The sequence below is a fragment of the Oncorhynchus mykiss genome, chromosome 13 (genome assembly GCF_013265735.2).
Source record: "Oncorhynchus mykiss isolate Arlee chromosome 13, USDA_OmykA_1.1, whole genome shotgun sequence".
NCBI lineage: Eukaryota > Metazoa > Chordata > Actinopteri > Salmoniformes > Salmonidae > Oncorhynchus > Oncorhynchus mykiss.
The window spans coordinates 44,930,832-44,944,010 of record NC_048577.1 but is presented as its reverse complement, the minus strand read 5'-3'; the positions used below and the strand labels follow the sequence as shown (position 1 = coordinate 44,944,010).

At 46.3% G+C, this 13,179-nt stretch overlaps 1 protein-coding gene across 1 annotated transcript in view; it reads right to left on the bottom strand.

Annotated features, from left to right (window-relative positions):
• Positions 1 to 59: 59 nt before the first annotated feature.
• The window catches only part of LOC110485188 (microtubule-associated serine/threonine-protein kinase 1), a 65,238-nt gene continuing 52,118 nt past the window's right edge, over positions 60 to 13,179 (bottom strand). The window contains exons 9-26 of the mRNA XM_036941242.1: positions 12,491 to 12,623; positions 12,294 to 12,361; positions 11,802 to 11,878; positions 11,410 to 11,618; positions 11,147 to 11,285; positions 10,889 to 11,021; positions 10,110 to 10,275; positions 9,895 to 9,996; positions 9,530 to 9,652; positions 8,900 to 9,009; positions 7,190 to 7,350; positions 6,747 to 7,018; positions 6,418 to 6,648; positions 5,978 to 6,207; positions 5,669 to 5,791; positions 4,051 to 4,187; positions 3,728 to 3,915; positions 60 to 3,606 (exon numbers count right to left, since the gene is read on the bottom strand). Of these exons, the coding sequence (XP_036797137.1) occupies positions 1,946 to 3,606; positions 3,728 to 3,915; positions 4,051 to 4,187; positions 5,669 to 5,791; positions 5,978 to 6,207; positions 6,418 to 6,648; positions 6,747 to 7,018; positions 7,190 to 7,350; positions 8,900 to 9,009; positions 9,530 to 9,652; positions 9,895 to 9,996; positions 10,110 to 10,275; positions 10,889 to 11,021; positions 11,147 to 11,285; positions 11,410 to 11,618; positions 11,802 to 11,878; positions 12,294 to 12,361; positions 12,491 to 12,623 (4,263 nt within the window). The 3' untranslated portion in view covers positions 60 to 1,945. The remainder of the gene's footprint in view (positions 3,607 to 3,727; positions 3,916 to 4,050; positions 4,188 to 5,668; positions 5,792 to 5,977; positions 6,208 to 6,417; positions 6,649 to 6,746; positions 7,019 to 7,189; positions 7,351 to 8,899; positions 9,010 to 9,529; positions 9,653 to 9,894; positions 9,997 to 10,109; positions 10,276 to 10,888; positions 11,022 to 11,146; positions 11,286 to 11,409; positions 11,619 to 11,801; positions 11,879 to 12,293; positions 12,362 to 12,490; positions 12,624 to 13,179) is intronic.

Sequence of the window (13,179 nt, the reverse complement as noted above, 5' to 3'; positions counted from 1 at the left end):
ATGACAGAAGTATAACTGCACAAAATATGACAACCACACAGATTTGGTAAATCCTCTCATTTGTAGACTTACAATTTAGAGATATAAATAACAATTCAAAGAACAATGCACAAGTAAACCGTTTGAGAGCAATTGACAAATAATCAAATACAATAAATAAAGTGTAATAAATAGATAAATAAATACATTTGACACAAAATAAAGTGCAATTTCCACGCACACCCCCACATACACAAACACAAGCTTTTAACTAGCATTCATCTAAATATGAGCTGTTTGTCGTTTCCTAGGTGCACTGTATCTGTATCATACATCTCTCTTTATCGGTCATAATACAAACAACAAAAGTTTTTTCAAATTGTATTTAGACAAACAAACAAGTTTCTAGTAGCTATATGAATGGAACAGTGGTTACAATAGAAAATCATGAAGATATGAGGGTAATATCTCGGATAAAATCTAATCTTGTGTCATTCAATTGTGAACTGATTATGTGAAAATTAAATTTTTACCTCAAATACTATGTTCAGGACAGTCGTGTGATGACCACAAGATGGCAGTCTGATACAGGTATGGGCATGAACATATTAAGTTACGTCCCTGATGAAAGTGCTGCCTAGGTCTACGGTGGGCTCTCAGATCTCACTAGGAATTCTACATAGAACTTGCATATACTCATCACTGTAAACAACATATCCCTCAAATAAACTGGCACTTTTATTCGCACATTACATTATACAATGCTAATTTTGCATACATTGAAAAGGGAGAGTTCTAGCCTACGTTGCCAGAGTACGAGTAAGTCTCAAACAAGACTCCCATTCTATAGTATCAATTTCATCACCTGACCACACTTAATTCACACAGAGACATATGGGTTCCTCTTCTTTAGTTCAATTCATTAGCACTGTATTAATTTCAGAACCTAAATAATTGCACATTTCACAATGCCCACTGGGCACAGATGTCAATTCAATGTCTATTCCATGTTGGTTCAACGTAATTTCATTGAAATTACGTGGAAACAACATTGACTTCAACCAGTGAGTGCCCAGTGGGTTGAGTCAATGCAGACAATTCGTAGAACAATATATCTGCTTGCTTGGCTTGTTGCAAACCTTTACCTCCCTAATATCCGTTCATGGGTACATTGTAGGGGACACACAGGAAAATACCTAAAAATCCCATTGCATAGTGCCCCTGTGCAAGTTCAGATAGTCCACCTAAATCCAACCAGGACTCAGCCCTTAAAGCACTCAAACAAATTCATTCAGCTCTCCTTTACACAATACAATTCCAAGTTCCACATTTAGCAAGCAGGTCATCTTCTTTGTCCAGTTAGAAACAGATCTCAATGTGTTACACCAATGCATGTTACACCAATGCAACAATTCTTCTCTCAATCTATTTTCCAGGTACTGTGTGAGAAAAAGAACAGGGTGCTATCTTTAGGTATTTTAACTGAGTGAAAAGATGGCACCGGAGTTGACGGACATGGGTAATGTTCTTCGTGTTGACAGACTGTGACAGAAGCCTGCTTATAGACATGCTGTTTACATTGGGAACATGTGGGGGCTGTTGACATGATGTTCACAGTGTTCACTACCATCAGGTCTGTTAGATTTTTTTCCTCATCTCTTTAAATATTCTCTTTCATCTCTCATGTACAATTTGGAACATGCAAGAAGACACGCTTTTACTATATACATTACACATACAGTACATACACACACACACATTTGAGAACAGCATTAAAGCACATTCCTCAACATATTCTTGTTTTATCTACAGGTCTGTATTTTCTAGCTATTTGGTGTGTTTCTTTAGGCGTACATGTTTTTGTCCCTTTTTTGAGGGCGCCCTGTAGGTGCCTGATATGGTGGCATGATATTCTGTTCCAAAAGGCATTTTCCGGGAGATCCCAGGTTTGTTCCTCACTTGCAGATCAGGAGTGGTGCTTACCTGAATTCCATGTGTTTGCCTTTTCAGGCTGAGCTGAGCCGGTAGGACTTGGAGATGTCCCCTGAGCGCCCCGTCGACTACCTCCAGACGGAGCCTCTGAACTTCCCCGTTTCTCCTCACCGCCCTTGGGCCCTTCCTGGGATCCCATCTTCATAGGCCCCAGCACGTTTTTGGCCACACTGGTCAGCTGAGTCACAAAGCTTGGCTTGTCACCAGGGGAGACGGGGTGTAACTTGCTGGAGCAGGGGGAGGCAGCGGTGGAGGAGGGGGACATAGGGTTCTCCTCCACCACCTCCAGGTGACTCCTCTCCTCCTTGGCCCCTCGGTAGCTGCTCAACGGGACAGAAACCTTATCTGCTCTGGATTTTGTTGAAGCAGGAACTGGGCCTATGGTAAGAGGGGATGGGGCCGGGGTCAGGGCTGGTGCTTGGGTTGGGACTGAAGGAGCAGGTCCTTTAACCTTGGTCTCAGTGGCTTTGTCAATGCCACCCATCCCTCCTTTCAAAGCGCTCTCTCCCATCTGTGTGTCTTTACTTGCCTTGACCAACTCTGTAGCTCCCGCCCTCTGTGTGGTGACTTTGTCTGGACTCACACTCCCTTTCTCCTCACTCTTCTCCTGGCTTCTGCTTGCTGGGGTGGTGTCTGTCTGGACAGCCTGGTGCTTACGCTCCTGGGAGAGCGGACTCTGGGATGTAGCCTGGACTGGGGCCCTGTAAGTGGGTTTAGGGCCACTACTGGCTGTCTCAGAGCTTGGAGCACTAGAGCTTAGAGGTTTGTCTGCTGGGCTGGACTTGGCCCCTGGAGTGGAGGGGGTTGAGGCTGGGCTAGGCTGGGCCTCACCTGGTACTGGTGAAGCTTTTCTCTTCAGAGCCTCACAAGGGGTTAATGTCTTAGCTGTCTCACTAGCGCTGGTCTTGGGCTCTACTTTAATAGGTGTGCTGTCAGTGTGAGGGTCAGATGCTGTAGTCTGGGCAGCTCTCTCCCTCCCTGTCAGCAGTGTGTCCCGGCTCAGGGGCGACTCCTGTCTCCCCAGCCTCCTCACAGGCTTCAGGCACCCTGTCTCTCCAACCGTGGGGGGAGAAGGGGAGGAGGAAGATGAGGGAGAGGGGGGAACGGGCCCGTTCTCTCCCTCCATCTCCAGCAGACTCTGCAGGCTGTGCTCGCAGTGGAAAGACTCCCTCCTGTAGTCCCCATGTGACACCTCCAGGCTGTGCTTACGCATTGACACCCCTCCTGCAAGGGGTGAGGAAGCTGAAGACGAAGATGAAAAGGAGGGTAGGAGGGTTGCACCCAGTTTCTCTGACGACTGAACCCGCTGTAGCAAAGGTGAGCGGGGGGGCTCTGCGCTTTTGGGCCTGGGACGGGCCACAGGGGGAGAGGAGTGGAGCTTGGCTGGGAAGGCCTGGGTGGTGTTGGAGCTACCCACCGTGTGGCCAGACAGGGGTGGGGGAGAGGAGGTAGTGGGGGATGGTGTGTGGGCCAGGGGGGACAGGGGGATGTTGCCAGCTGACTTGCAGCGGGCTGAGCGGTACTGGCGGTGCAGCTTGGGGGAGAGGCCGTGCAGGGAGCTGGGTCTCATGTGCTGGGAGGCAGCCGGAGAGTTAGGGGTGCTGGAGACTGGAGAACTGCTCTGAGAAGTGTTGCCTGAGGAGTGAAGAGGAGACATATAGCAATCATTCAAACTATTATTTTGTTATGTGAGGGTGCAGATGCTAAGAGGAGTGCTGTACAGTAATGTAGGTAGAGTAATGCCTTTCATACTGACCCAGGTAGGTGGAGTCGGGGGTGGAGCGGTAGCTCTGTGTGGGGGAGCGGGCAGAGAGGTTGTGGGTGGGGGAGCCTGGGAGGCTGTCCCCTGATGACAGAGAGCGGTTCAGAGAGGACAGGCTGCGGCTGGTGTGGAGCAGGTTCGACTGCTTAGTGATTTTCCTGAACAACGAGCTGCGCTTCTTACTGCGAGTGAGAAGTGAAAAGAGAGAGGTGGGAGGATGAGAGAGTTAGAAAAACAGAGTCAATGACATTGATTTTCTAGAGCGCTCATCTGAAATCATAGTGTAGCATCTGCTGTGCAGAGAAACCCACTTGTACCTTTCTTGTCCCTCCTTAGCCCCTATCTTCTTGTTGCGCCGTGCCATCTTGGACTTGTAGCTGGACTTGCGGGCAGGACCAATCTTGATGGAGGTGTTTTCAAAGGGAGTGGTGGTCACCATCACATTGTTTCCACTCTGGAGAAACAACGGAAACAAAAAAAGTACAGTATACACTGCTTGCACAATTATTAGGCAAATTGTATTCCTCAGGATGAATTTTATTGTTGAACAAACACAATGCTCAGTCAATCCAAAATGTTATTGAATCTCAAACCTGAATATTTAACGAAGGAATAGGGAGTTTTGTCTTTCTCATGGGAATATATAAGTGTGCACAATTATTAGGCAACTACATTACAAAAATAATTTCTCCCAACTCACTTTTTACTCTCAATTTGTAGAGTAAGTGTAACAAATAAGTAACACAAAATGACAATTAAATAACATTTTTGGCCTTTCAAAAATATTCAGTGACCAATACAGCCACCCTTCTTTTCAATAACTGCCTTGAGCCTTCATCCTTGGAGTCTGTCAGTTTCTTGATCTGTTCTCGATCAACTTTCGCTGAAGCAGCAACTACAGCCTCCCAAATGCTGTTCAAAGAGGTGTATTGTCTTCCCTCACTGTAAATCTCACGTTTGGGAAGGACCCACAAGTTCTCAATAGGATTTAAGTCAGGTGAGGAAGGGGGCCAGGTCACTATTTGGGCATCGTTGAGGCCTTTGCTGGCTAGCCAAGCAGTGGAGTACTTGGATGCATGTGATGGAGCATTGTCCCGCATAAAGATCCTGGCCTTATTGAATGCTGAGGACGTCTTCCTGTACCACTGCTTGAAGAAAGTATCTTCCAGTTTCCGTCCATCTTCAACCCGAAAAGGTCCAACTACCTCATCCTTAATGATAGCAGCCTATACCAGTACTCCTCCTTCACCTTGCCTGACTCGAAGTGGTGCCCTGTGTCCATTATTGATCCAACCACGGGCCAATCCATCTGCACCATCAAGAGTCACTCTCATTTCATCTGTCCATAAAACATTAGAAAAATCTGTCTTCAGGTATTTCTTTGCCCAATCTTGATGCTTCAACTGTTTAATCTTATTCAGTGGTGGTCGTGTTTCAGCCTTCTTGACCTTGGCCATGTCTCTGAGCACTTGACACCTTGTACTTCTGAACATTCCAGGTAGGTTGCAGTTCTGGATTATGGTGGCACTGGAGGATAATGGGTTCTTGGTAGCTTGACATTTAATTATTCTCCAGTCTTTTGCAGTTAATTTGCACCTTTTCTTCTCCATGTGTTTTATGCGCCCCAGTTGACTGTTCGCAACAAAACGTTTGATTGTCCGGTGAAGCTGCCTGGTAATTATGCACACCTTGACATAAGGTGTTATTCACTTTCACCACACCCTCCCTCATTACACAAATACATACCACCTGAAAATGGTTCAATCCAATAAGTATTCAAGTTTATATGGTTTGGAGTTGGAAAATGTGCATAGAAATAATGATAAGATCAGAATACTCACTTGCCTAATAATTGTGCACACAGTGTATGATAGGCTTCACCTGTATTCTATACTGTAGAAAAAAACACCTGTTGTTTCTTTCCTTTCCTCTCACCTTCAGAATGAGCTCCACCACCTCAGTGTGCACCAGCCCGTGGACAGACTCCCCGTTCACATGAGCGATGAGGTCACCAGCGCAGAGTCCCGCCTCCTGGGCAGGGCCTCCGTCCTCCACATGCTGTGATTGAAGCAGATCAACATCATTCAAACAAGTCATCATGCTATTGGACAAGTCTGTTTTTCCACTACAAATTGTAGCGATGCTTTGTTATGATACAGAACTTCTCAAAAGAGTGATGTCTACTTAACACTACTTTGTCCATGGAAACGAATACAGAACATATAATCTCTATCGCTGTCTCACCCAGACCACGTGGTGTACGCTGTAGACATCACTGTCTCCCATGTAGACTCGAATGGCTCGGAGGGTGAAACCGTACTTCTTCCCAGAGCGGTGGATAGTGATGGGAGAACGCAGCACGTTGACCGTGGGCGAGTAGTCTCGGCTGGGGGAGGAGTCACGAGACGACAGGTCGGAGGAGATGGATCGAGGAGACATGGGGCTGGCCAGGGGGGACGTACCATGCTGCTCCACTGAGGAGGGGGGAGGGAATCACAGGAATAAAGTCTGAGAAAAAACATCTGAATAAGTCAATTGAAGGTCAAAGCAATTGATAGTTTTTAAGAAATGTACAATTTTCCATAACAAGCCCAGTTAACCGTTTTAACTGTTTAACATTAATATTGTCATTAGCAACAGACAGCCCCGTTCTTCTCACACTCCCTTGCCTTCCAGCTCCTCACCTGTAGGTATGATGACAGACAGGGCTGTGGTGGAGGCAGACTTGATGACCTTGGTCACGGGTCGCGAGTTGCGCTTCTCTCCCTCAGCTGAGAGCTGGCTGTGGCGGACCCTCCTCAGGACCAGCTCGTTGGTAGCCCGGGACCCCTGGGGCTCTGTTGCCCCAGCAGTCACAGTACTGTTGGGGCTGGGGATGACTCCCATTGGTACATCAGCTGGCCTCAGCAGCTTGTCTGGAGCAGAGCAGAAAGATGGAGGAATAATATCATGTAGGTATCAAAGTGTATGTCAAGCCAGGATTCATCCATTATCTAATGCCAAATGCCCTCACCTCCAGCAGTCAACCCATTGCCCTCCCTTTCCTTCCTAAAATCCCCCTGGCTGGATGTGGTGCCCACGGATGTGGTGCCCATGGCCCCCTCCAGAGAGGTGCCCCTGGCCTTGACTGGGGGCTGCCTGGTGGGCACTGGCAGCTCAGGATCGGCCTCTAGTGGGGAGGCGAAGCGGTGAGTGTCCATGAGGGCAGAAAAGCGTCGCCGGGCCCCAGATGGAGGACTGGAGTCACTCTCAGTAAAGGATGACTCTGAGCATGACAGTCGCTTCCTACACACAACAACACAGCACAGAATAGATTTATTGTATTTATGAAAACAAACAATGAGTAATGGTAATGAGAGCCTTGAAAATGAGGACCAACAATGTCACATTTCCAACTTGTTATGCAAGGTAAGAGGGTACTAGTACTAGTCAGAGTACAGTAGTGGTCATACTCACATCTCAGGTGATCCTGTCCTCCAGCTCTTGTCTCTCAAGGTCAGGCTGCCCAGGCTCTCTCTCTTGGCCGCCCGGTCCTCCCTGGGGCCCTTGTGCTCCCGCCGGGTCACCGTCGGGGGCTTGTGCTCCAGCTGGGACAGGTGCTCCATGCTGCTGTACACCTGTAGTTCCCAACAGAGAGAGGACCAATAAGCTTTAAGAACCCACAGAGGGAAAAATAAAAGGTTTTCCCATGATTCTTTCTTTTACAATAGGTTCAGGGGCACAATTAGCTTTCACAGATTAGTCAAGAAGGGGAGATCTGAGCAGAAAGAGACATACGCCTGAGGCATGTGTGTCAATAAAATCCAAGGTTACAAAAGAGGTTCTTTCATGACTTAGTCTACCATGTGTGATAGTCACATTAAGTCACTTGGCTCAGATGTTATTATTGACACACATGCCTCAGGCGTATGTCTCTTTCTGCTCAGATCTCCCCTTCTTGACTAATCTGTGAAAGATAATTGTGCCACTGAACCTATACAATGAGGGGCATCAAGTTAATCTCGATCAGCAAGGAGTGTTGGAGAAGGGAGGTGAGACAGAATAACTAATTAGGCCAAAATATAGGTTTTACGTAAACATCAATGAATAGCCCAGGCATTTATTTGCTTGAATCACTAAACACAACATGTGCTTATTAGACACTGGCTTCTATTTGAGTCAGGTGTCTATTTGCTTAAAGCACACAGCGTTTGCTCACTTGCATAGTTAATTGTTTAATTCCTGAATTCACTTCCAGTATTTTAATCAATATCTTAATTTCCTGCACTAATGTGCTGTCATTTACACACTGTGCCACGTTTATTTTGTCTTAGTATGCCTCTAATAAAAATTTATAAAAACCCCCACCCTTGACAGAATAATTGTTCTCGTTGAATCTGCATTTTTTCTGCAGTTCTTACTTTCGTCACTAGAGCGAACAGCTGCTTTCTGTGGGGGGGGGGGGGGGGGGGGGGGGGGGCTGTATTCCTGAGGTTTGCCAGTTAGCTAGCAGTTCTCATCTGTTAGCAGCCAATAGCTAGCAGTTCTCATCTGTTAGCAGCCAATAGCTAGCAGTTCTCATCTGTTAGCAGCCAATGGCTAGCAGTTCTCATCTGTTAGCAGCCAATGGCTAGCAGTTCTCATCTGTTAGCAGCCAATGGCTAGCAGTTCTCATCTGTTAGCAGCCAATGGCTAGCAGTTCTCATCTGTTAGCAGCCAAAGGCTAGCAGTTCTCATCTGTTAGCAGCCAATGGCTAGCAGTTCTCAGCTGTTAGCAGCCAATGGCTAGCAGTTCTCAGCTGTTAGCAGCCAATGGCTAGCAGTTCTCAGCTGTTAGCAGCCAATGGCTAGCAGTTCTCATCTGTTAGCAGCAAATGGCTAGCAGTTCTCAGCTGTTAGCAGCCAATGGCTAGCAGTTTCTTACTGGCGATAAAAACTGATGATTGCCATCACTTTTTTGAGTCATTACTGAATTATTTAATGTAACAAATTAAACATTAAACCTTGTAAACAATTCATGGTAATTAATGGAAACATTGTAAACAATTCATTTAGACCCAGTGTTTATTTCAAACAGGCGTTTATTTGCTGAAATGTGTAGTGTGGGCCGGCTATTAAAATGGACAGGTCGGCTATTTGAGACTGTGTTTAACTGAAGTTTAAAGATGAGTAAGTGTAGAGTTTGACCTTGCTGAAGCGAGGGGAGCAGGAGGAGAAACGACGGATCTCGACAGGTTCATCATCATTGGTGTCGTCCTCATCATAAGAGTGGACGTGGTGGTAGCGGTCTGAGCGGGCTGGGGACGGAAGAGGACATGACACACACACACACACACACACACAGACAAATAATATGGACAAGTGCCTCAAAGCTCCAAACACAGCTAGTTCACATCTCTATCCCATATGCCAGTGGTATTCAAACTTGGGGTTGCGACCAAACTGCAGTTATTTTTTTAGGAACAGAGTAAAGATTATTGTATAGGACAATATGCAAACCTTTTTGAGAAATACAATTTTATTAAGTAAATGTATTTATTGGATTCTTTGATAAGAGATTCAAATGTTATTTAAGGTTATTTGTTGATGTAAAAATCAACATTTTTGTCAATAGATTAGGGGTGGGGTGGGCTTGGGTAACGAGAAATTGTTGCAAAAAAATGGGTTCCCCAGAAATTCTGGAGAAGAGAACGGGGTCCCCGTTGAAAAAGTTTGAATACCACTGCCTTATGGTGATTCTATACATTAAGAATGCAACAAATCAGCACAGTTCCCCTTCATGTAACCAGGGGGCAGTGCAGTTAGAGAGAGACTCACTGTCGAAGTAGCTGGTGTCCTCCTCTGACTCTAGGTGGGGGATGAACTCAGCCTTCTGTCTCAGCAGACTGTTCCAGTCCAGTTCAGTGAAGAACGAGTGCTGCTTCACCTCAAATGCACCGCCTGGGGCAGCGAAAGAGAGAGAGAGAGAGAGAGAGAGAGAGAGAGAGAGAGAGAGAGAATGAATGAAAGAGAGAGTGAGAATGAAAGGGCGAGCGAGAGAGGGGGAGAGAGAGGGAGAGAGAGATAAGATGTGTGTTATTGAGTGAATCTATATTTTCACTATAAATAGGCAGTTTAGTCCATTTCTGCTACAGCACACGTCTGATGTTAAGCATTTTGTCAACATGCACGTGTATGCTGACCTGTGCCCAGTCGGACCAGTGGGTTGGTCTGAAGCAGAGTAGAGATCAGATGCTGGGCATCGGCAGGAAGAGCGTCCTCATCTTCTGGCCACACTATGTCGTCTACAAGAGACAGACAGAGATAAGTTGCATTGGACAATGTAGATGTGAGAAAGATGGCTTCAAAATGGCTGTAAGATGCTGCTCAATGAACCCACTAACCCCGGACCTCTCACCTGTGATGACCTGTCCAAAGAGCTCCTCAGGCGTGGCTCCAAAGAACGGCACACAACCCACCAAGAACTCATAGAGGATGATGCCCATAGCCCACCAGTCTACTGGCTTCCCATAGCCCTGTCTCAGGATCACCTCCGGGGCGATGTACTCTGGCGTGCCACACACCTGATGGAGGACAGAACCACAGCACTCCTATGAGAGGTTCTATAGTCATATCTATGGATAAAACCCTACTGCTGAGATGCTAAGGCCAGTCTCTCTCAAAACGTGAGTGAGAGACATGTGTGGCCAATGCACGTGTTTTCCAAGCTGATGGGATCCATGCGAGAATGCCAGGATGAAACATGAAAGCTTTGGACGTTGTGTTTTCATGTGCAGATGGGTATTCATCAAATGCTAACAGATCTGTGGCTGTGAGAAAGCTGAGCCAATAAATAATTGGGGATTTAATTGAAGCAGCACCATTCAAAGGGTGGGAAAAACAAAACATCTGAAAAGACAGTTGATTATAATAACTGAGGCATATTTGGTTATCATTTTGTTTGATCATTTCATTTCTTCACGCTTTGACAACTGTATGCACACATTTATAAACTCAGCATTTATTTATTACATTTGTCTAGAAATAAATACATAAAACATTTATTAGGTATAGTTTTTTTGGTCTGAGTGGTTATGGAAAATGTAGAAATCTATATATTACTACAAATTCATTTGGAATTTCTGCCAAGGTTGTGTATACTGTGGTGGGTTTCTCTGCTCTATATACAATGCACACCTGTTTGTCCAGGAACTCTCTGGTGTCCTTCTCAATGTGTCCCTCGTACAGGTTAGTGGTGAGGCTCATCAGACCCATCTTAGACAGGCCGAAGTCAGTCAGCTTGATGTGCCCCATGGAAGTGATCAGAAGACTGGGGACAGACAAGTCAAAGGTTACCTGAAACACTCTTCGTGTTTGTAATATAATCAAGCTTTGAGTTCCCTCCAATGAGTCCCATATGATAATTGTTCAATGCCAACCCAAGTGAGGTCTTACTTGTCTGGTTTGAGGTCGCGGTGCACGATGCCATAGTTGTGGATGTACTCCAGTGCCAGGACGGTCTCGGCAAAGTACATGCGCGTCATCTCCACGGGCAATGCCCCAATGTTTTTCAGCAGGGTGGCACAGTCTCCCCCTGGCAACAGATAACACGTGATCAGGCTGACTGCTAACATTCCCATCACCAGCAATGTCCTAATTGCTGCTCCTGTCCTAAACAGACAAGAAGTGGTGCCCAGTGTATTATTGTGTTAACTTACCCTCCACATACTCCATGACCATACAGAGGTGCCTGCGGGTCTCAAAGGAGCAGAACATGGAGACCACGAATGGGTTCTCAGCGAAGGTCAGGATGTCTCTCTCTACGAAGGCCTGCTGGATCTGGTTCCTCAGGATCAGGTTCTGCTTGTTGATCTTCTTCATGGCGAAACGCTGACGGGTCTCCAGGTGACGAACCAGGTAAACAGCTCTGGAGACACACACACGCATACACACAGTTAGTAATCTGATTTTATACACATTTTACTGAGTAAATCTAGTATTTTCTCCTAAAACCATTTAATGGACATCAACAAGATGGCTCAGAGACATGTACTAATGTAACATTCATATGCGTGAACACACCCACACCAACACTCACACTCACACCCACCCATAGGCTCCATTGCTGATCAGCTTTATGGTCTGGAAGTCAGCCTCTTCGGGCGTCTTCATAGCTCTCATCTTGCCCTGAGGGAGAGAGCATAACAGCAGGGTAAGACGAGACTGGATCTGGCCAGACATCCAACACCAGGCCCACAGGAGTGACGTTGTCTCTTTTTCCCCCAGTGCTACCCTTGTCTTCCTGACTTCTTGTCCAGTTAGCTGAATTTTGGTACCTGTCCTGATGGTTGAAGGAGGACTGATTGCAGGCCTACAAGGCACTAGAGGATATCCTGCTTTGACTTCAGAATCTAATCAAAGCAAATGGACTCAATTACGTAGAGTATTGTCCACTGTGCCAAGTAATTAGTAGAGGAAGCGGTCATATTCATTAGTCAGCAGGGCCTTGGACTACAGTTTGACTTAACTCAAAGGGACAGAGGGAGAGGGGGGTTGATGGTGGGTGGGCTGGGAAGAGGTGGAGTAGGGACAAGGTTCTCACCTCTGTTGAGTCGTCTGTTTCTGGGGTGAGAGGTCCCTCACTGTCGTAGCTGTCCAGGTTCACCATTTCTGGGGACATACAGAGGGAGTACCTATGAGCTGCATTTCAGCAATACATAGAGTGAGAGAGCAACAGTAGTCAACACAAGTCAAGGTTTCCTCTTTCTCTCTCTCTCTCGGACTCATTCTCTCGCTCACCCTCTATAGGGTCTCGTGTCAGTCCCAGCTGGCTGATAATGTAGCGAGGGATGTCCGTCTTCATCAGGTGTCCCTCCTTGGCGTGGTCCTCTGCTGCCTCCAGCAGATGGTAGAACTCCTCTGGATTAAACTCCTGAGGGACAGGAACAGGGTGACCACATTCAGTGTGACACAGGTATAACACTGCTTGAATCAAGATATAACTAATTTTATTGCACGCACTACAGACGCTATATCGGTTCGCTAATACAGGACTAGTAAAGGCCTAGTACACTAGTTTTATGAAGCCATTTTTTTTCAAATAATTATTCAGATTTTTCAAGGGGGCCCTCAGCACCCTCAGCACCCTTATTTCCCGTGTCTATGCATGTACCAAATAAAAAAGAAAAAGTTAAATGGGTTTCCATCACATTTTCAAATCTACTGAGGATTTTGTCACATATGTTTTTATATATAGCGAGTGTGCCCACTCTGGTATTGGCACAGTACTGTATCTGCGCCCTGCGCGCTGTTGGCTAGAGCACAGCCTACATCATGGGTATTACACTCTTAACCTACGAGGTCGGAACCTGCTGGTTTTCTGTTTTACCTGATAATTAATTGCACTCACCTGGTGTCCCAGGTCTAAATCAGTCTCTGATTAGAGGGGAACAATGAAAATAATGCAGTAGAACTGGCTTCGAGGTCCA